We start from the raw sequence: 19,473 nt of genomic DNA on the forward strand, positions 1-19,473 counted from the left end.
GGGGAATCGTCGCAAGAAAAAACGCAGCAAACGGTTAAAAAATCATGACGACAACCCGAACTCATCCCGAGATTTCTCCCCCTGCTCAGCCCTGAGAGGGAACATGCCCCCAATCACCCGGGACCCCCGTCCAACCAAGCACGGCGCCACGGCGCTAGGCCCGTTCATAGTCATTCCCTCTTATTCCCAGACCCATCCCTCGACCTGGATTGCCTAGACTCTCCCACAAATACCGGACAGAGCCGCAAGACTCACGAAAAAGAACGCGCCAAGCCGGTCGCGTAAAGCGGGACAAGTCGGGCGGTCTGCCAATGGACACACAAAGATCAAAGTTGTCTAGATCCATGCGCACGCATTGCATCGGCCGTGGGAAACGACGCGATTGGACTGAGCTCTATCGACTCGAAAAAACGAAGCTTTTCAGAAACGGGCCAAAGAGGAAACTCGCCCTTTTCCCATCCCGGAATAGCCTCGTCTGCGTCGCATCAGAAGGAGAAGAAAAGCAAGGACGGAGGTTCGTGTCAAACGTGCCCGACACGTTTTCCGGTACGTATTCGTTGTTGCAGGCGTCCTTTGCAATTCCGTCCCCTTTCCTCCCTTTCCGCGCACCCCTCTCCCCTGCCCGCGGCTGACACAAGATTCCTGCATCTGCAGCTGCAGAGATGACAATCGCACCCACGACCGTCTATCTCGACCTCTCACACTCTGCCAAATGCCAGTGACGAGATGCTGCTGCATCCACCTCTCCCGTTGGACGATCACAGGCTGTACTGCTCAACCTCCGTTCTCGCAGCGATCCAAGCAGACGGAGCAGCAGCAACACGACAAGGTTGGCATCAGTGGGGAATCACAGCCGTCAAAACCTGACGTGTGTACGTATCCAAATCCCACATGAACGGTTCACGGGCCATCACACAGCTGCTTCCAGGCCCATACAGGGATACACTCATTTTTCTCATCAGGAGGCGTCAGGCAAAGTAGACACACGCCTCCAAGAAACCTGGGACCAGGCACACCAAAGACCTGTGTCTGCCAAAGAGATTGCACCATCGGACGGGAAAAGCGGGCCCCGCCCAGCTGGTGGGTACCCCGAATGCCGCGCCGATGCCCACCCATAGACCGAATTGCGACCGGATCCCAGGCCCTGTCGCCAGGAGCAATACCAGGAGATAAGTATCCCTTCGTGACTCGACTTTTCGTCCTAGTGGGCGAGGATATAAATACATGGTGTGCCCCCCGTGGAAGTGGAAGAGAAGAAGTCTTTGCTCCTTGAGCTTAAGTAACAGTCTGGGCCATCACCCTGCAATCGTCTTTCACTACTGTTCCCCTTTTCGTGACTCTTCCCACACGGGACTTCCTTTTGTTTACTAGTTCTGACTACATCGTTTACCCCTTAAGCCTCCAAGATGGAGAACACATCACGAACATCGTCAAACACCCTACCGCCGGGCTCTTCCTCCTCGGAAGGCCCGCAGTACGCCTCCATCACCAACAACAACACAAACACCCACAAGCGCACGCCTTCAAACGCGAGCAACACCAACCGCCGCGCCTCCATCGCCTCCAACATCCTCCACCCGGTGCAGACAAAAGAGACCATCGACCCGGCCCTCGACGTCAACCTGCCCTACCGCACCCTCTCGCCAAATGCCAACCTGGACGAGTACCGCGTCGAGACAAACGACGGCCAGATCCCCGGGCCCCCAGCCGCCGGCGACGGCGCCGGTGGGCCCGCGAGCAACTACAAGCTCGTCACCTTCACGCCCGGCGACAAGGAGAACCCCAAGAACTGGTCCAAGGCGTACAAGTGGTACTGCACCATGGTCGTCGCGCTGACGTGCTTCGTCGTCGCCTTCTGCTCGTCCGTCATCACGGCCGACATCGCCGGCGTCGCGGAGGAGTTCCACGTCTCTGAGGAGGCCGCCCTCGTCAGCATCACCGTGTTCGTTATTGGTTTTGGTGTCGGCCCCATGGCTTTCGCGCCCCTCTCGGAAATCTACGGCCGCCAGGTCATCTACGGCTCGACGCTGCTCATCGCTGTGATCTTTATTATTCCCTGTGCCGTCGCCAAGAACCTCGGCACCCTCATCGTCTGCCGCGCCATCGACGGTATCGCCTTCTCCGCGCCCATGACGCTCGTCGGCGGCACCCTCGCAGACCTCTGGAGGAACGAGGAGCGCGGCGTCCCCATGGCCGCCTTCTCCGCCGCCCCCTTCATCGGCCCAGCCAGTAAGCCCCCCCATCCTCCCTCCCCTCTTCCAATTTCCCACTAACAATCCCCAGTCGGACCCCTCGTAGGCGGCTTCCTCTCCGACGCAGCAGGCTGGCGCTGGCTCTACTGGATCCAGCTCATCCTCGCCTTCGTCGTCTGGGTCCTCATCACCTTCACCGTCCCCGAGACCTACGCGCCCACCATCCTCGCCCGCCGCGCCGCCAAGCTCCGCAAGTCCACCTCCGACCCCTCCCACGTCACCGAGCAGGACATCGACATGCGGCCCCTCTCCGAGCGCCTCGGCATCTTCCTCATCCGCCCCTTCCAGCTCCTCTTCCGCGAGCTCATCGTCTTCCTCATCTCAATCTACATGTCCGTCCTCTACGGCCTGCTCTACATGTTCTTCGTCGCCTTCCCCATCATCTACCAGAAGCGCAAGGGCTACTCCGCCTCCTCCACCGGGCTCATGTTCATCCCTCTCGCCGTCGGCGTCCTCCTCTCCGCCGCCTGCTCCCCCTGGGTCAACAAGCACTACCTCACCCTCGTCGCGAAACACAATGGCCACCCCCCCGCCGAGGCCCGCCTCGTGCCCATGATGCTCTCCTGCTGGTTCATCCCCATGGGCCTCTTCATCTTCGCCTGGACCTCCTACGCGGACCTGCACTGGGCCGGCCCCGCCTTCGGCGGCTTCCCCGTCGGCTTCGGCTTCATCTTCCTCTACAACTCGGCAAACAACTACCTCGTCGACTCGTACCAGCACCAGGCCGCCTCCGCGCTCGCCGCCAAGACCTGCATCCGCTCCTTCTGGGGCGCGGGTGTCGTGCTCTTCACCGAGCAGATGTACGACCGCCTCGGCGACCAGTGGGCCTCCACGCTGCTGGCCTTCATCGGCCTCGCGTGCTGCGCCATCCCCTTCCTCTTCTGGGTGTACGGCGCACGAATCAGGCAGCGCAGCAAGTACGCTTACTCTGGTGACGACGAGGACGAGGCGGCTGCGAGTGGGAGCAGTAGTGATGTGGAGAAGGCCAAGGCGCCGACGAACGCGCTGGAGCCCACGAGGACTTTTGAGCCTGCGTAAAGACCTGTTGTGAGGACAAGTTGAGTGGTGGTAATATTGTGCGTCGGAATGGTGGTGTTGGCTGTTCCGAAGCTGTTGGGGAGGGGACGTGTAGCTGCAGGGGACTGCATTTGTTTTTGGGTTGGTTCACTCGGCGTCATTGGGGAGTGAAAAGGGAAGGAGTATCAGGAGCTGGCCGGCATATTGAATCATAGACGCATTAGACATGGACGGCGATGCCGTAGACATAATCTTGAATAAACCAAAATCAAAAATCACAATCGCCGGGGCAAAGAGAAACCAAGTAGGGAATCGTATATTCATAAGTCGTGATCCGTATCTACCCATAACCAGCCAACAAGTAGGGTATCCATCAACCTAGGTTTTCCGACAACGTCCAGCAGCAGCCTAGATAATGCGCACCGGCAGGGAGTCTCTGCGCGACAGGAGAAACTCTTCCTTGACTAGCGAATTGTCGCATTTGCGTCCCCGCAAAAAGTCCTCGAGGTTTCGGAACGTGCACTCGGAAATCTCCTGCAGCGCCTCCTCGGTGAAGAAGCCCTGGTGGCCGCAGATCAAGACATTAGGGAACGTCATCAGGCGCGTCAGCACGTCGTCGTCGATGATATGTCCCGAGTGGTCGTTGTAGAAGAGGTCGCCCTCGCCCTCATACACGTCGAGCGCGAGGCCCCCGAGATGCTTACTCTTGAGGGCGTGGGTGACGGCCTTAGTGTCAATCAGGCCCCCGCGGGAGGTGTTGACGAGCATGGAGCCGGGTTTCATCATCTTGAGCGTCTTCTCGTTGATGATGTGCTTCGTCTTCTCCATGAGAGGGCAGTGCAGGCTGATGAAGTCGCACTTGGGCAGCAGCTCCTCGAGGGGCAGGTACTCGCCGAGCTCCTTGAAGGCGTCGGACTCGTAGGGGTCGAAGGCGTAGAGGGTGCAGCCGAAGCCCTTCATGATGCGGGCCATGGAGACGCCGATGCGGCCGGTGCCGATGATGCCGACCGTCTTGCCGTGGACCGTCTTGCCGAGCAGGCCGTCGAGGTTGAAGTTGCCCTCGCGGGTGCGGTTATAGGCGCGGTGGGTGCGGCGGTTGAGCGTCTGCAGGAGGGAGACGGCGAACTCGGCGACGGCCTCGGGGGAGTAGGAGGGAACGTTGGCGACGAAGATTCCGAGCTTCTCGGCAGCCTTAAGGTCGACGTTGTTGAAGCCTGCGCAGCGGAGAAGGACAGCCTTCACTCCTGTCTTGTGGAGGTCCTCGAGGACGTCGGCGGAGAGGACGTCGTTGACGAAGACGCAGACGGCGTCAATGTTCTTAACGAGAGAGACGGTCTCGGGGGAGAGGGAGAAGTCGTGGTAGACAACCTCAAAGTCGGAAGGGGAGTGTTCGGCGAGGGTCTTCTTCTTGGCCTCGTGCTCGGCGGACAGGTATTTCTTGTCGTAGGCCTTGGCGCTGAAGACGGCGAGCTTCATGGCGGCGGTTGAGGAAGACGGTGGATGGGAGATTGAGCTAAGCGATGCTTCTTGGCGAAATGATTGAATAAGGCTTGCTAGCTGTCTTTGCTCGAGGATGTTGTCGGACGACGAAAGGATGAAGGTCGGAGGTGAAGATGGCAAACGACGTCGTCGGGGAGAAGAGGAGGTCGAGGGAATTTTGAGGCAGCACAAGGTCTAGCCAAGACATCAGCTCCCCCGCGCCTGCGCGTTCTTTTCGGGTGCCATTCTTGGCTGGAAGGTGGCCGCCTTCCGCATTCTGCAGACTGTTCCTGCCTGTGATGCCTCAACCAGCTTGGCGCGATTCACGTCCAATTGCTCTTTCCGGCGTCCAGGGACCAAAAATGTGCTGAATGACGTGGACGCAGGCGGTCCTGCGGGGGGGACCTGCCGCGCTTTTTAAGCTTGTCCTACGGCGCAGTGGCCTGATCCCAAGAGCTACCCCGCCATGCCTCTCCTTCTGGAGCTCTGGGCAGCTCTCTAACCGAAACGGGCGCTGGGCTGCGCCTGTCACCATGGGCTGGCAGCAGCCACGCCCTGGATTTTCAGGGGAAGCCCCGGTAAAATGACATCGTCACATCTGACTCGAGTGGGAACGCTGCAGAATGCCACAGATGTACCAAATGACAAGATCAAGTCCTGGTGACGGTTCGATTTCATGGTCTCTTACTAATTCCTCATAAGTCATTCAAACGCAAGGCACTCCAAACTCCCATGTGGTATAGTCCTGTTGTCCCCGCTATCCACCGCCATTCATTACTCCAGTCATGAACCCATATCGACTGAGACTATTATCTACAGCTGGTGCACATCTCATCAAAAAGCCGTTATCGGTTGCTACTGTCGGCTTGTTGGCGCCAGATGTGCGTATCACCCAGACTCATCGAACTATCCGACGCAGCCGAGGCCGTGTTCGCCGGAGCATTGGGCCTCTCCGTGTCCACTGCACTCTCGCTCTCGTCTCCCGAATCGTCGGCCGGAGGCGGATCCTGATAGATCCACGGTCGATCAAGACTATGACACGTTAGAGCGAGTCAGGAATGGGGTCGCGGGTACATACCGTGAGGTCAAGCTGGGGTTAATGAACTTCATTCCCTTCTCCTTGTCCTCATCAATCGTGCTTCCTCTTCTAAGCAGGCCCTGCGAAGGTCGCGGTCCTTCAAAGTCCTCGTCAAGAATGGCAGAGTCCTCAGCGTCGATCTCTGCCCGAATGCTTCGGAGCGAGATGAAGCGGGTTAGGGGCTCGAATCGGCGTCGGAAGTAGAAGCTGTACCAAATCGTGAAGATGACCAGAGGCAAGACCAACACCGACTGGGCAAAACCTGTCTGCAGCGCCATGACACTGGACAGAATGATCTCCGCCACGACCAGGCCAAGCACGATACGGTACGAGATCGTCCTCCATGCCGCACCCGTCGCATGCTGCGGCTGGTCCATGGCGTACAGAAGTTGATACTTGTACGTGAAGTACCCAAACGTAAAGTAAATCATTCCCATCGGCAAGATGAGAGCGCCAAACGGCAACGTGCTGTAGATTTGGCACAGCATAAACACAAGCAGCGCCGTCGGGAGATAGAAGCCGTAGCTGAACACTGGCGGCTGCATAATCTCGGCAAAGTCTCTCGGAGTCTTTGCTCCCATGCGGTAGATCGGGTAGAGAAAGACACTGCCCACCTCCAGGAGTCTGAAGGGAAACAGGCCAAGGCCTTGAAGCATAATGAAGTTGGCGTAGAACAGACCCAGGGCCTCGATCCGGGACCCAATCAACCGTGCCAGCTTCGTCGTGTTGCCCCAAGAATCCTGAAAGTCCTGGAAAATCTTAAAGACACTGAGCGCAGTTCCTGAGACGGCGAAGACAAGGAAGACGTTGACGAACGTGAAGAAGAAGTTCTTCGAAATGATGGACAACTCGACGTCGCCCTTGGAGATCATGCCTTGCTGGTACGACAGGTAATCGTACAGGTAGGGCACGGCCACGTTGAGCAACGAGACGAGCACTGTCGTCAAGGATGTCTCAATCAACTCCTTGATGGTCGGGAATTTCTTCAAAAAGTCGACCACAGAAGGGAACCATTGCTGAAAGTTGCAGACGCTCAAAAGACCCGCAATAGCAGCCAGCACGGCGATCCACAGGATAGACAGCGCGGCCACGAAGATGGTAACGGTCCACGATCGCAGCCTTCGTACACCTCGAGGTGCGTATGTGTTGGCCCACATGATGTCTGAAGGCGCTGGCGCGGGTTTCGTCAGGAACTGTCCGGGGCGGGGATCGATGCGGGCTTGGATCGCCATCTGGCAGGCCGCAATACTGTCCATCGTAACGAACGCTTGATCGCTCGGCGCGTATTCCTTCTGCCTGGCCTCGTAGATCTTCTCGTCGAGCCGTCTGAGCTTCTCCTCGTAGTAGTCGATGGCGTCCGTCTGGCGGCTCTGGAGCTTGAGAAAGCCGTACCACAGGCGAATCTTTGGGCGTTCCCGCTCCACACACTCTGGGTGGATTTCGCCATGCCCCAATAGCCGTCCATTTTCACCGGCCTCCTCGTCAATCTCATCCTGACGTGGCTCCAGAACAGAAGGCTCTGCCTCTGGGTCACGCAGACGTTGTACGGATTTGGGCAGAGCAGCCTGCTTTCCAAGAAAGACGCTCCAAGATTCCTCCAGTTTCGCCAGAATTTGTGCTCGTTGCTCGGTCAAAGAATCAATCTCCCTCCAGTCGCGAACCAGGTTAACACTCTCAACACGACCGATTTGGAGCTTCTCAATCAGGTGCTTGATCTTGTCCTCGGATCGCATGTTCTGGGGAATTCCTGACAGACGGAATGTCCTGTCTGTGACGGTTGACTGGGTTCCGAGGTACTCTTGGCGGATGTGGATAACACGGAATGTCTCCTTGTTCAGGATGTACAGCGTTAGCCCTGAAAAGACATAAACGAATACCAGCCATGCCCAGAGATAGCTTCTGTCTGGATCGTCCTTAGAGTCCTTGCCACCTTTGTCGTAAGTGCTCGCGTCGCCGTAGGTAGCCATCCAGTCGAACATGGCGACACTGGTGCTGTTGAGCTTGTAATCTCCTGGTCTGTAGTGGAGGTTGATCGGCAGCAGGACGACGAGGGCGAGGAATGTCATGATAGCCAGGATGCGAATGGCCATCCTGAAGAAAGACAGGAACTACCATTGTCAGCTTAGTTGAATGTGTTCCTCTCAAGTAGCTGGTCCACCTACAACGAATGCATCAAGCCCCGCGGAGGCGAGAACCTGCTCCTCCGTCACACGATACAGGCCGGGAATCCATCCGAGCAAGGTATTCGGAAGCGTGGGCAAGCCAATCTTGGGGTCGAGTCGGCGCTTGCGCGCGGCGTAGAGAGTCGGCCATCGCGGACGAAGAATGCAGAATGCGACGAAAGCCGAGACGCCGAGGATGAGAGAGAGGGCTAACTGGACAATGATGGCACGGCTGCTCGGCTGGAGGGCCTCTGTGGCATCCTTCCCGCCGCACTTGTCTGTCGAGTTTACTATCAGCGCGTCCATCTCGCGTGCATAGTGAGGGTTCGGTCAAGGTGGTTAATATTCTGTCAGTGTTGGCGGTGTAGATGCACCTGTCGAATCGCCAAGCGGTCGTCGGTGGAATCTGGTGATGCAGGTGGTTGGTTGAAACCGAAGCTGGAGCTTTAGGCACGCGAAGGAAGGTCTCCACTTCATCTGAACCTGTGACGTGATGATGCAGCCCGAGATGAAGTAGCTGATTACGTAATTTTCATCAACGGCCACACCGCCGCCACAGCAAGCACGTGAAGACCACGACACTCGCCTCCTCCATTGGTGCAAGCTCCAGCACTCGGGCCACCAACGCTGCGAAGCTCTAAATCGAGATGCTGCGGTTCGGGTGAGCGACATTGTGCTCATAGCGCGCTGCTTCCGATGCCCTAAATCCTCGAAGGCCAGTATGACCTGTGAAAAGAAGCTCACAGACATTATGGGATGCCATGAAAATCAGTATGGTCAGAGTTGTACCTTGAAAATCCGGCGGTTGCTTGTCCGGGGTGTCCGAAGCCACGGCGACGTCTCGTTGAAGCCATCGCCAGGGCAGGCACATGCCGTCAGACGCAGAGCTGCATTGGACCGCAGACACCATACCTTATCTAGCATGGCTTTTCTCACCCAAGCCCGGCTGGCGAACACGCGAGGAAGCCGAGCCCAGCCCTCTGGCAGGCTGCAGCAAAATCACTAGCTCTAGTCGACGGTCGGACCTCCTGCTGAGGTCGGTATTAGTCGCCTACACCGAAGATCTCACCGTGAAGCAGCACTGCCTCTGCAAAGACTCGTGCCCAGGGCAGTCGTCGAAAACGAACCTGCATCTTAGGAATTTGGGAATCTGGGAATTTGGAAGCACAGGACGAACAAGACGGGACGGCCAACTGCTTCGGCCCAAGAGTTGGGAGGTTTCAGTGCTCTGATGCCACAGAGCCGTTCAGAAGCCGACGCACTGACGCGGAATGTTTTCGCGGTCCCCTGCGGCGCATGGCTTCCCCCGAGCATTGTCGTCGTCCTCGTCCTGTCCGTTTGGCTTGCGAGAGGCTGGTTCGATTCAGAGCTGGCTTGACGTTGGAAGGACGGCCTGCAGCAGACAAAGACGGGGCATTCTACCGTCACCAGCCACTTGGCGCATTCAGGCCCTCTCCTTGCAGCCGTTTGCGGGCCAGGCCTCACATCGACGTCACGCCCAGTGACGAGAACGATAGAGGTTGTTGTCAATTGATTGATTGTCAACAGCAGGATGCAGGATGCAGGATGCAGATGCACGATTTGAACGTCGCCGATGCCCGGGAATAAGGCCATGAGTCCCACTGCAGAGCGAACAATAGCGAAGTGCAGGCAGCAGGCCGAATTAAACATGGCGATAGCGATGAGACCGAGACGAAACAGCGTTGCAGGCCGCCCGAGTGCCAAGCTACGGCCCGGGACGGGTATTGACTTAGAGGTACCCGGCCGTAGAGAAGGATGGCGGTCATCTCGTCGGCCAACCTCTTGCTTTCATGCGGCTTCCATCTCGGTCGATGAAATGAATGTCGACTGCAGCAGCTTTGGGTGAGAGAGGCGCAAAGAGATCTGGTCTGCAGCCAAAAGTTGAGCAGAGTTCATCTCCATTACCTTGGCCGGGGAAAGAAGTCTTTGTTATCGACGGGTCTGGATTGGCTGCAGGGCGCACCTGCCGTTGGCTGGCTGCGGAAACTTCCAATCGCAAGCCGCAAACTGCATATCTGCGAGGTGGAAAGGGAGATGCTCCGGCCTATTTTTTCACTGGCCCCTCCCCCGCCGTTCCCCGGGTCGTCCCTGCCCCTCCACTGCCTTCCCAGCGCTCTCCTTCCCTGCCGCTGCACCACCACCACCACCACCACCACCCTCTTCCTGCCTTTTCAATTCCATTCCATAATTACCGGCGGTCTGGATTCAGGATCTGCCAATCGTACCTGCCTATCTGCGTGCATGCCTGCGCAGGTTTTTCACTGTTGCTGCCCCCCTGCACCTACCCTGCGCTACGGCTTTTGTCGGCCCACAACTCGACGACGTCGACCCCTCCAAAAACTCCCCGGTTCACATCTCTCCAACGACCTCGAAAATTTCGGCTTTTTCTAATCAGCTCCATCGCGGCCCCTCAATGCCCCTCACTGCCCCTCGCATTTGCTACAGTTGTTGCTTAATCACGATACTTCCGGGCGCTATTCAATCGCATCAATACGCGGCATACGAGCAACATGGCCGACGCTCAAGTGACTTGCAGCCGGGCCGACGACTTCGTCATTGTCTCCAGGCCTAAGGGAACCGCTTTTGTCGAGGCCCGACTTAACGATGGCGTGAGTTCACCTGCTACTGAATGTCGCAACCTAGCCATCCACCTGTGAATAATGCCACTCACACTCTCTAATTGACAGTACAACTACACCGAAAAGGGCTGGCAACAGATTCTTGCACACCTGGAACGCGAATTGAGCCCCGATAAGCTCAACGACGATGCCGTCATCTCCCTTGAAACAGATTTGAGGGACACCACTCGTGAGTAGAAGTCGCCAATGCCTCCCAAATCATACTGACCCATTGTCAGTCTACAAGCACGTGCCTCCGGGCATATTCCAGTCCTTGCGAGTCGTCGACATCCAAGGACTCGACCCATCAACACGCAAAGTCTCGGCTCGGGATGTTGCCATCAAATTCAACCCCTACAAATTCAGCTCCGAGGCATTCAACCGCAACAAGGCCAGCGTCCTTCCAGTCGCCGCGATTGATGGTCTCTGGGAACTGTACGGCACCCCTTCCTACTCCCCAGGATATCATTATTAACTCCATCCCATTCGTAGCTGCTGATTGTGACCATTGCATAGCGGGTCCACCGTTGACACACGATCGCGGGTGACTCGATGGGTAATGACCACCGGCGCGTCTCGTCTTGAGCATGATGCCTCAATGCCGTTTCCCTCGAAGCTTGGAAACTCTATCCTTTTTGTCCTTGGCCTCAAAGAACCTGGCAACTCGAATATGGCCCTTATGTTAGCACAGAAGATCTCCATGCACCTCTAGAGCCGGTATGCTCAGATCCTTCTGCATTTTGCCGCGCCAGGCCTCGATTTCAAGGACATCACAACGAAGGCTATCAAATCGCCGTCAACCATGCACATAGTCCTGGTAAGCAACATTAGCAACTACCACTGGACTTGGTCAGAACATGAATTCGGCCCAGAAATTCAAACAACCACCTGCCCTGTTGGTTTCGACACCCTTGAAGCATTGCCAAACGTCTTGGCTATCTGCACATCGAGCACAAGCAACTTGCCGAACCAAAATCCCTTCAGCCGCATTACCATGACATTCAGAGTGGCATCTCTGTCGTCGCCTCCGATGTGGATGCCTCAACGTTTTGAGATCTTGCGCAGCCTGTTCCAAGCATACGTGGACGCCGGTGTCATCACCTGCAATGACAAGCTTGACGACTACCGCGATGCCACTAACGGCAGCAAGACTGAGGATACTCCAGGCCTCCAAATTCTTGAACTTGCAAGGCACATCGAGAACGACGTCTCTGCTCGACTCTTGAGACAGATAGTCATCCGGGCTCTGACAACCGACCTCAAGGATGAAGGATGTGACATAGCCACTGCTGTGAGTGCCGTCCGGAAGTGTCACGAACTTTTTGTTGCACAAAGAACAACCATTGCCAATCAAGGTAAGTTGCTTTCCGGGTGTGCATTGTGGATATGTCAAGTTGACTAACATATATGGGCAGGCTCGATCGGGGACAAATCTCAGACGGCCGCAGGAACCTCTGCCGGAGTCGAGCGAGCAGGGATGGAGACCAAGGAAGAGCCAAAGACTTCTCCATGTGAACGGGGAGCCTCCCCCGATTGGATTCTGGATGACTTCGACGACTTGGGCGAGGCCTGCGACGCGATTCTGGATGACTTTGTCGACTTGGGCGAGGAGTTATCGGTTGCTGCAAGTCGACAGTGACAGCCAGTGCTGAGTGGAGGTTATTTCCGTTCCTCGGCGAGCGGTCTCTCCGATCTGGATGGTCGCAAACTTGGCGTCAGGCTGCCATGAGTCCAGAAATATTGCATAGTTATGCCAGGTGACTGGCATGGGGTCTATTGGTGTGTACCGAAGGCCGGTACGCCATGATGACAGGTGTCTAAAGAGCATCGGATTGCTTCACCGCAAGGGCACGTAATTACAGTAGAGCCTTAATGAAATCAGAATGATATCACAAATGTTCTCCTGATGAAACGAGGGAAAAGTACTCTTCACAGGGACATCTTCACTATTGCGCCTCTCATAATGCGGCCAATTACGATGAGTCGGTCGGTCGCACACGCTACTTGAGATTTGAATCTGGGTCCCCACGTCACCAACAAGATGTCCAATCATGTTCTTCGCCCTGATGGTCTAGCGGTATGATTCTCCCTTAGGGCTTAGCAACCCACGTCTGGGAGAGGTCCCAGGTTCGATCCCTGGTTAGGGCCCATTCCTTTTGCTTTTCGACTCAATTGAACCTCTTTTCATGAGAACATGCTGTGTGCGTCCGCTGCTGTTCGTGGCCCTCTCAGTAAATGATGAGATTATGTGCTGTTGCCTAGCATTTTCAGAAATGCATGTTGAATGCATTTGCTCAGGTTTTGATGTTGCCGTATCTCGCCTTGTTTTGCTTACTAGCGGGCATGTTCAGCACCTAGCGGTTGCAGGTCCCTCAATCCCGGCTAACGTGTCCTCATACGACAAATTATCCAGTCTCTTTTCTATCTTCTCTGTCGAGCATCATCAGCCTATTGGAAGAGAAGCTGTAGAAACCGGATGATCTGAGGGTCTACTCCGCATGATATGCTGCTCATTGACATGCGGCCAAGATGCTTTGCCAGCCTGATTGTCTTTGCTATTGATGAGTCAGATGGCCGCATCTCACAGATGATGAACGAGTTTCACACATATCACATCGACAGACAGAACTTTTCGCCCAAAACAACTACCTGTGTCCTCACGCATTTTTTCCCTTTTCACTTCTCTGGACAGAGTTCAAGCCGCCGAAGGAGGTGCCTGCTGCACAAGCTTCTCAAGAGCACGCATGGGATGTCATTCGAAAGGCGTTGCGCAAAGGGAACAATCAACCCTGAGCGGATCAACCCGCGGATAGAAGGGCGCGAAGGTAGTAGAGTGTGTTTTTTTTTTCTCAGGGCTATGAGGGTGGCAATGTCGTCACTTGAGCATATGAACGATGTTGGATTTCGCGAGCCCGCTGCATTGGGGTGTCGTTGGAGATCGAGATTGTACCGGGGTCACATAAGGAGTTGCGAACCGCTTTGAAATTTGAAAATTCTTTCTTTTCAGACTGAAAGGCTTGCCGAAACTAGTCTTGTATTTCTTCTCCGAAAGTGGTTATTTGCAATCCCCACTGGGTACGTTGCTGGTGATGTTCGGCGGTATATCGATAGAGCATTCTCCCAGGTCGTTGCAAGTTCCTTTGCTGTCAAAGCCATCGATTTGAGCGGTACAAGGCTTTCCTGCCTTGCTCGCTTTACATCACACAAGAGTCAGCTAGGCTTCGTTTTACAGGCAAATCCAGAGCTGTTGAGCTTACCTCCAGATACTGGCCCAGCCAGAACATTACCAGCGAGCATGAAGAAGAGTAACGGTTTGATCCCCAAGAGTTGCATCGTGACTAGAAGGGGTGAAGGCACTAATTTGATCGATATGATTGGGGAGTGAAAAGTATTCAAATAAAGCTGGGTGATTGTGAGTGTCAAATTGCTGTGCTAGTGGCAAGTCGTTGCTGTTTATATACCAGCTCTGGCTGCTAGGTGGACTCGAGAGGGTTCCTAACCACTCCTGTGTGACTTGTTCTTTGACGACAAATCCCCCACAAGCTTCGACGAGTTGAGAAAGATATTGAAACAGTCCTCTTAGACGTGTTCCTCGGGAAGTCGGTGAGGTCCGAGTCTCGAGTAGTTAGTGTGACATGATGAGCCAATCAGCCAGACAACTCTTGGAGTTCAGATGACAGCTGTCAATCAAATTCGACAGTCGACGAATCTTTCGATCTTGCATCTCTGGGCCGATCTGAGCTTAGCTATTGCAGCACTAAATGACATAGAAGCAACGATGCACCTCATGGAGACAAGTTCTGAACGTTCCCTAGTAAATGATTTTTACGTTGTCGAGCCTCATACCCGTTGGTTGGCTTCATGAGTATGCACCTTGAAGCATGGATACTATTGGCCAATATGCGCAAATGTACTCACGAGGCATGATTCACAAACGATATTTCTGGTATCTCTGCTTGCTGATGTGCATGAAAGCTGGCCAGTCACCAAAGAGTCTCATGTTCGCCAAGAAGTGATATTGCTGACAGTGGTCTGACTACTGCACCCTCACCCCAAGGGCTAATCCCTGCAACTACATCGTGGTCAAAACTGAGCCTTATCCCCGGGCTCGTTTGATCAACGTTCCATCTTCAATATACTCGCCTCTAAAAGTACGTTCAGAACATAACAAAGGTCTGAAGCCTCCAGTATCTCATTCGCACACGACTTTCTTTCAGGTAATTTCCTTCTTGGGGCATCCGAGACATCACGGCCGAAAGTTCCTTAACTGAGCTTCCAACATTGCCAACGTCTTCCGAACGAGACATGGAAACCAGCGACCGTGAAACTACTGTCGATTCCTTCGTCAGTAGCATAGAACATGTGAACTCTTCATCTTTCAGCAACGAGGGCGATCGGATGAAAGCTCTCTTGGCAGCACAGGCTCTGCTGGTCCGACTCGAGTCGCCGTGGGACACGGCTGTGAGACTCAACATGACTCAAGTAGGCGCTTCGATTCCAGACCAAGTTTTGTGATATACACGCCTAACGACTGCTTATCTCACAGCCGGCTCTTGGTGCTGCTATAAGGACGGTGAAGGATTTGGAATTATTCGAGAGGTGGAACGAGCACGGAAACGGACCACTTACAAGCGCGCAAGCGGCGGAGATTATCGGAGGCAAATGCGATCCTGCGTTGCTTTGTGAGTTCGAATCTGCATGAACTTCTTTTGCCGCGCTCACTGGCATAATTAGACCGACTTCTCCGTCTTCTGGCAGCAAACCATCTCTTAGAAGAACCATCGCTTGGCACATTCAAGCCCACGCAGTTTGGCGTCGCTATCACAGCACCTGTGTTCAATGGGCTCTTCAGTAGCTAGTATGTTCGAAGAACGCCGTATGCGTGATAGGCTTTAGACTTACCATACCCTCAGCTACAATCTCATCCTGCCAATCTACGCAAAATTGCCAAAGTTCTTCGAAGCAACCGGGTACAAGAACCCCGAAGACTCTAGACACTCAGGATTTCAATACGCCCATGGGTGGGATGGAGACCTCTGGTCATACTACCAAGCTCATCCCAAGGAGGAGGAAGAGTTCAGCATCATACAACAAAGCATTGCGGCACAGCAGCCCGCGTGGATCGATGTCTTCCCCGCAGAATCGCTTCTCGAGACAAACCCTGACACACCATTGCTAGTTGACATCGGGGGTAGCACCGGCCATGACGTTCTGAAGTTCCACGCCCTTTACCCCGAGACAGCTTCCCGGCTGTACTTGGAGGACTTGGAGTCCGTGATAGAAAAGGCGGAACTTCCGTCTGGCGTGAACAAGGTGGCTTACGATTTCTTTAAGCCGCAGCCCATCAAAGGTTTGTCTCGTTATTGATTTGGTAGGTATACCTAGGTTAACCGGCTGTTAGGTGCACGAGCATACTTAATGCACTCCATACTTCATGATTGGTCTGATGAACCGGCTCGGAAGATACTTGAGATGCAAAAGGATGCGATGACTCCAGGATACAGCCGGTTACTCATACACGACCACATAGACGTTGAAGGCCCTGCGAACCCTCGGGCTACCGCTTTCGACATTCAAATGATGGTTATGGTATCAGGAAGGGAGAGATCCGAGAAGGATTGGCGGCAGCTTCTTACATCTGTTGGTCTCAGTGTGGTGAAAATTTGGAAATTACCTTCGGCAGCTCACAGCATCATTGAGGTTGAGGTATTACCGGTTTAGGCAAGTACGCCCCAAGACAGGCAATTAAATGGTGCAAAAGGCGTCAAGGAGGCTTCGAAACTCGATAGGGACAGTTTTTCTAAATGGAACCTAATATTACAAAACGCATCGTTCAAGTAAGTCGAAAAGCATTCCGTACCCCATCTGCCGAACTCAGATGTCGCTCAAGCCGCGAGTCTGGGTACGAGCACTCTCTACAATTCCATCGGCAGTTCGAAGCTTCTCAATTACCTCGTCGAGATCATGTCGCTGTTGGACGATGTGTTCATCCTCCCGAGCCAGCTTCTCAACCTCTTCTTCCGTCAATGTGAACATCCATTTTGTTGAAAGACCCCTAAGAGGTCCTGTCTCGTGAGATATGAAGCTCTCAGTAATGTTACTAGTAACATGCTCAATGAAGTTACCCAGCGATATCTATCAAACGAGAGTCAGTTGATACCTATGTGATCGGGGATGGAGGCATACCTCGTAATACACCTTGACAACATCATGGACGTCATTGACCATGTTTTCTTCCGCAGAATGGTGGAAAAGGTGAAATATGGCAGCCCAATGATCCTCGGCGGAATGATACCCTTGTGTGGGTGGATATGAAACGATAGCCTTCATCAGCCGAAGACTGCGGAAAGCCTGGAGTTTCTGCTGGAACCTCACATCCGTGGTCTGCAGATGGGACTCTCTCTCGCGCCGGCAGTGCTCTCTCAACTCTGCAAGAGCCCTTTCTTTCGTTTGTCGCTGAAATTGAGCAATGACCGCCGAGAGCTCTTTCTGAATGATTTCACAGCCACTGCTTGAGCAGACCTGCCGAAGGATTTTGTCGGCTGCGTGCTCGACATACCTGCCGACCTCATTGATATGCTCCTCTGCAATGCGCTCCCACAATTCTGATTGTTTCATGAATAAGACCCGGATAACCTCAGTGTTGATGAGACCAGGAAGCTCAGTTGTCTGCCAGATTTTGAGCTGAGATTGGATTTCTTTCGCAAAGGACGCTGCTGTTTCATCTTTCACGCCTTTCGCTTGTCCCACACGCCCTTTTCTTGGAGGTGTAGTGGGAGGAGTAACCGTGGGATCTGATTGCTGAGGTGGAACGGGTGGATAGTTGGTTGACATTTTGTTGGCAAGCTCCTTTATAGGATCGATGTCAGGGTCCTCGAAGTCGAAGGTGTGGCCTCCCTCTTTCATTGCCTGGGTGAAGCTCTCGTTGGCGCTGCGAGTCAAGGCTCTCACTCTCACGGTCTCATCGTCGAGGAACCCGGGAAAGTAGAGTGCCCTGTTTGTGATCTTGCAATACTTTTGAAGAATGTCTCTCAGGTATTGTTGGCGAAGATTGTGTGTTGGCCTCGGGTCTCCAAGGCTCTTCCTGGAGACCTCGGCTGTCGAAAGCAGCCTTGATATCGTATCTCGAATGGTAGGAAAGTTGTCTCGAATGCGAGCGCAAAGGAGGTTCCCGAGGTGTCTCTTCAGCATTTGAGAGCCGCGACGACTTGGGTTTATTTTGTTCCAAGGAGGCTGGTCAAATAGTTGACTCTCAGCTTCTTGGAGATTGAAGTTGTCGCCATCCTTCGCCGATCGATTTCTCACAACAAACCAGCCATCCTGCATGGACTTGTCGGCGTATTCGCCAGTACCATTGGCGATATCGACAATCTGACAAGCCGTTAATAAAAGAGCTCGATTCTGTGGGTTTGTGAAGATCTTTACCTCGCTTGCATCGTGCAGCATATCGCACTTTGTGAAAACCCCGACGAGTCGTTTTTTCTCTACCACAGCAGTCTTCATGAAGATCTCTTGGCGTGCTAGATCTGTTACCGCGTCGGCCACGCAGCTTCCAAACAGTTACTAGAGGGTCTCATACGACGGGGGAATGGAACTTACATAACAATGTTGGCAGGCTGTTTCATGTAATCGTCAATCATCTTGTTCACTGCCTTCATCTCGTACTCGTTCACGGCGACGGCATTTGATATAAGTCCGGGCACATCGAGAATACTGAAATGAGATCGGGAAGGCCCTGAAAGCTCGATGCGAAGAACCTGAGTGGCAAAGTTCTTCTTTCCTTTGCCTTTTCCGCGTCGAATGCCCATGTATTGGGTCGAGATCTGGAACAAAATTAGCTTCGCCAAATATCTTGTTCTCGAGTACAGCGATACTTACCTCATCCATGACCCTTTTGAAGTCATCGACTCCGAGACGATCAGTCGTGTAGACATAGTCCCTGTAGGAGTGGTCTTCAGGATATCCAAAACGATCAGGGACCTCGGGCTCGGCAATGGTGATCCTGACCGTGCTGACGGTATCGGGAGCCGTCCTGCGGGAGACGATCCTTGTTGCAAAGCGAGTACAGCACCCCGTGCCCACTGGGAAGGGTATATCTGTCAGACTCTGAAGTAGTGACGACTTCCCTGCCGATTGACCGCCAGCAATGATAAGCTATGATAGCCGTGATCAGTGATGCTTGAACCTAGACGATTGGACGATGGGCGATGGAATACCTGAGGAATCGCAAGTTCCTGGCTGACTCCGCATGACTGCAGTCTGTCTATAGCATCAAACAGAATTTTGCTGTCCTTGCTGTCAAAAGGGTTCTCGGATATGGCCTTATCCTGAATTTCTTGACTCTGATGATCTTCAAGACCAGGAGCGGATGCCACTGAGTCGAAGTGTTCATCTACGGCAGATTCGGCATCGGACCTGTCGCTAGGGGCATCCCAAAAGCCTTTCGACGTAGGCGACTCCAGTCCTATGCCCCCGTGGTCTGACTGAAAGAGCCCGGGAGACGGAATTGCCACTTCGGCCATATTGTGAAAAAGAAATCGAATGAAATTGGAAAGGAAGTATGACTAGAAAACGAAGATTGGAAATCAATTCCAAAAAGGTTCAATGAATGGGAGACTTGATATGAATGAGAAACACTGACATTTTTTGAGTGGTATAATTTCGTGTGTAGCAGGAAACATCATTTATAAGAGTAGCTATCGGGTCCATATGAAGCAGCCAGAGAGGAGGGCGACAGAGTCAAACCAAAATCATAAGCGCCTTTAGTCGCTCGTCAAGAACACTAGCGACAAGCGTGCAGTTTGAACACATTCACATACGAAGTCAAATCTGCCTTGCCAACCAAC

The 19,473-nt window shown here is 53.9% G+C and overlaps 8 protein-coding genes across 8 annotated transcripts; 4 read left to right on the plus strand and 4 right to left on the minus strand.

Moving 5' to 3' along the window:
- Positions 1 to 1,406: 1,406 nt before the first annotated feature.
- CGCS363_v000148 (putative MFS-type transporter) lies at positions 1,407 to 3,290 on the plus strand (the record flags this gene model as incomplete). Its single annotated transcript, XM_036631997.1, has 2 exons — positions 1,407 to 2,229; positions 2,284 to 3,290. The coding sequence occupies 2 exons, from the start codon at positions 1,407 to 1,409 to the stop codon at positions 3,288 to 3,290; spliced, it is 1,830 nt and encodes a 609-aa protein (XP_036501179.1).
- A 387-nt stretch (positions 3,291 to 3,677) lies between these two features.
- ldhA (D-lactate dehydrogenase) lies at positions 3,678 to 4,745 on the minus strand (the record flags this gene model as incomplete). The annotated part of the gene is made up of 1 exon (XM_036631998.1): positions 3,678 to 4,745. One exon carries the CDS (start codon positions 4,743 to 4,745, stop codon positions 3,678 to 3,680), a length of 1,068 nt encoding a protein of 355 aa, XP_036501178.1.
- Positions 4,746 to 5,593: 848 nt separating this feature from the next.
- Positions 5,594 to 8,294, minus strand: CSC1 (Calcium permeable stress-gated cation channel 1; the record flags this gene model as incomplete). The annotated part of the gene is made up of 3 exons (XM_036631999.1): positions 5,594 to 5,780; positions 5,827 to 7,934; positions 7,989 to 8,294. The coding sequence occupies 3 exons, from the start codon at positions 8,292 to 8,294 to the stop codon at positions 5,594 to 5,596; spliced, it is 2,601 nt and encodes an 866-aa protein (XP_036502185.1).
- A 2,225-nt stretch (positions 8,295 to 10,519) lies between these two features.
- CGCS363_v000151 (uncharacterized protein) lies at positions 10,520 to 11,339 on the plus strand (the record flags this gene model as incomplete). Its single annotated transcript, XM_036632000.1, has 4 exons — positions 10,520 to 10,618; positions 10,697 to 10,817; positions 10,867 to 11,062; positions 11,144 to 11,339. 4 exons carry the CDS (start codon positions 10,520 to 10,522, stop codon positions 11,337 to 11,339), a joined length of 612 nt encoding a protein of 203 aa, XP_036502186.1.
- Positions 11,340 to 11,429: 90 nt separating this feature from the next.
- Positions 11,430 to 12,029, plus strand: CGCS363_v000152 (uncharacterized protein; the record flags this gene model as incomplete). The annotated part of the gene is made up of 1 exon (XM_036632001.1): positions 11,430 to 12,029. The coding sequence occupies one exon, from the start codon at positions 11,430 to 11,432 to the stop codon at positions 12,027 to 12,029; it is 600 nt and encodes a 199-aa protein (XP_036502187.1).
- Positions 12,030 to 13,630: 1,601 nt separating this feature from the next.
- On the minus strand, positions 13,631 to 13,783 carry CGCS363_v000153 (uncharacterized protein; the record flags this gene model as incomplete). Its single annotated transcript, XM_036632002.1, has 1 exon — positions 13,631 to 13,783. The coding sequence occupies one exon, from the start codon at positions 13,781 to 13,783 to the stop codon at positions 13,631 to 13,633; it is 153 nt and encodes a 50-aa protein (XP_036502188.1).
- A 1,149-nt stretch (positions 13,784 to 14,932) lies between these two features.
- Positions 14,933 to 16,348, plus strand: mpaG-0 (O-methyltransferase mpaG; the record flags this gene model as incomplete). The annotated part of the gene is made up of 5 exons (XM_036632003.1): positions 14,933 to 15,109; positions 15,174 to 15,309; positions 15,362 to 15,485; positions 15,541 to 15,977; positions 16,158 to 16,348. The coding sequence occupies 5 exons, from the start codon at positions 14,933 to 14,935 to the stop codon at positions 16,346 to 16,348; spliced, it is 1,065 nt and encodes a 354-aa protein (XP_036502189.1).
- A 153-nt stretch (positions 16,349 to 16,501) lies between these two features.
- Positions 16,502 to 19,149, minus strand: dymA (Dynamin-A; the record flags this gene model as incomplete). Its single annotated transcript, XM_036632004.1, has 6 exons — positions 16,502 to 16,762; positions 16,814 to 17,998; positions 18,053 to 18,176; positions 18,227 to 18,450; positions 18,506 to 18,781; positions 18,844 to 19,149. The coding sequence occupies 6 exons, from the start codon at positions 19,147 to 19,149 to the stop codon at positions 16,502 to 16,504; spliced, it is 2,376 nt and encodes a 791-aa protein (XP_036502190.1).
- Positions 19,150 to 19,473: the final 324 nt, after the last annotated feature.

This window comes from Colletotrichum siamense (assembly GCF_013390195.1).
Source record: "Colletotrichum siamense strain Cg363 chromosome Unknown KSG_Cg363_contig01, whole genome shotgun sequence".
NCBI lineage: Eukaryota > Fungi > Ascomycota > Sordariomycetes > Glomerellales > Glomerellaceae > Colletotrichum > Colletotrichum siamense.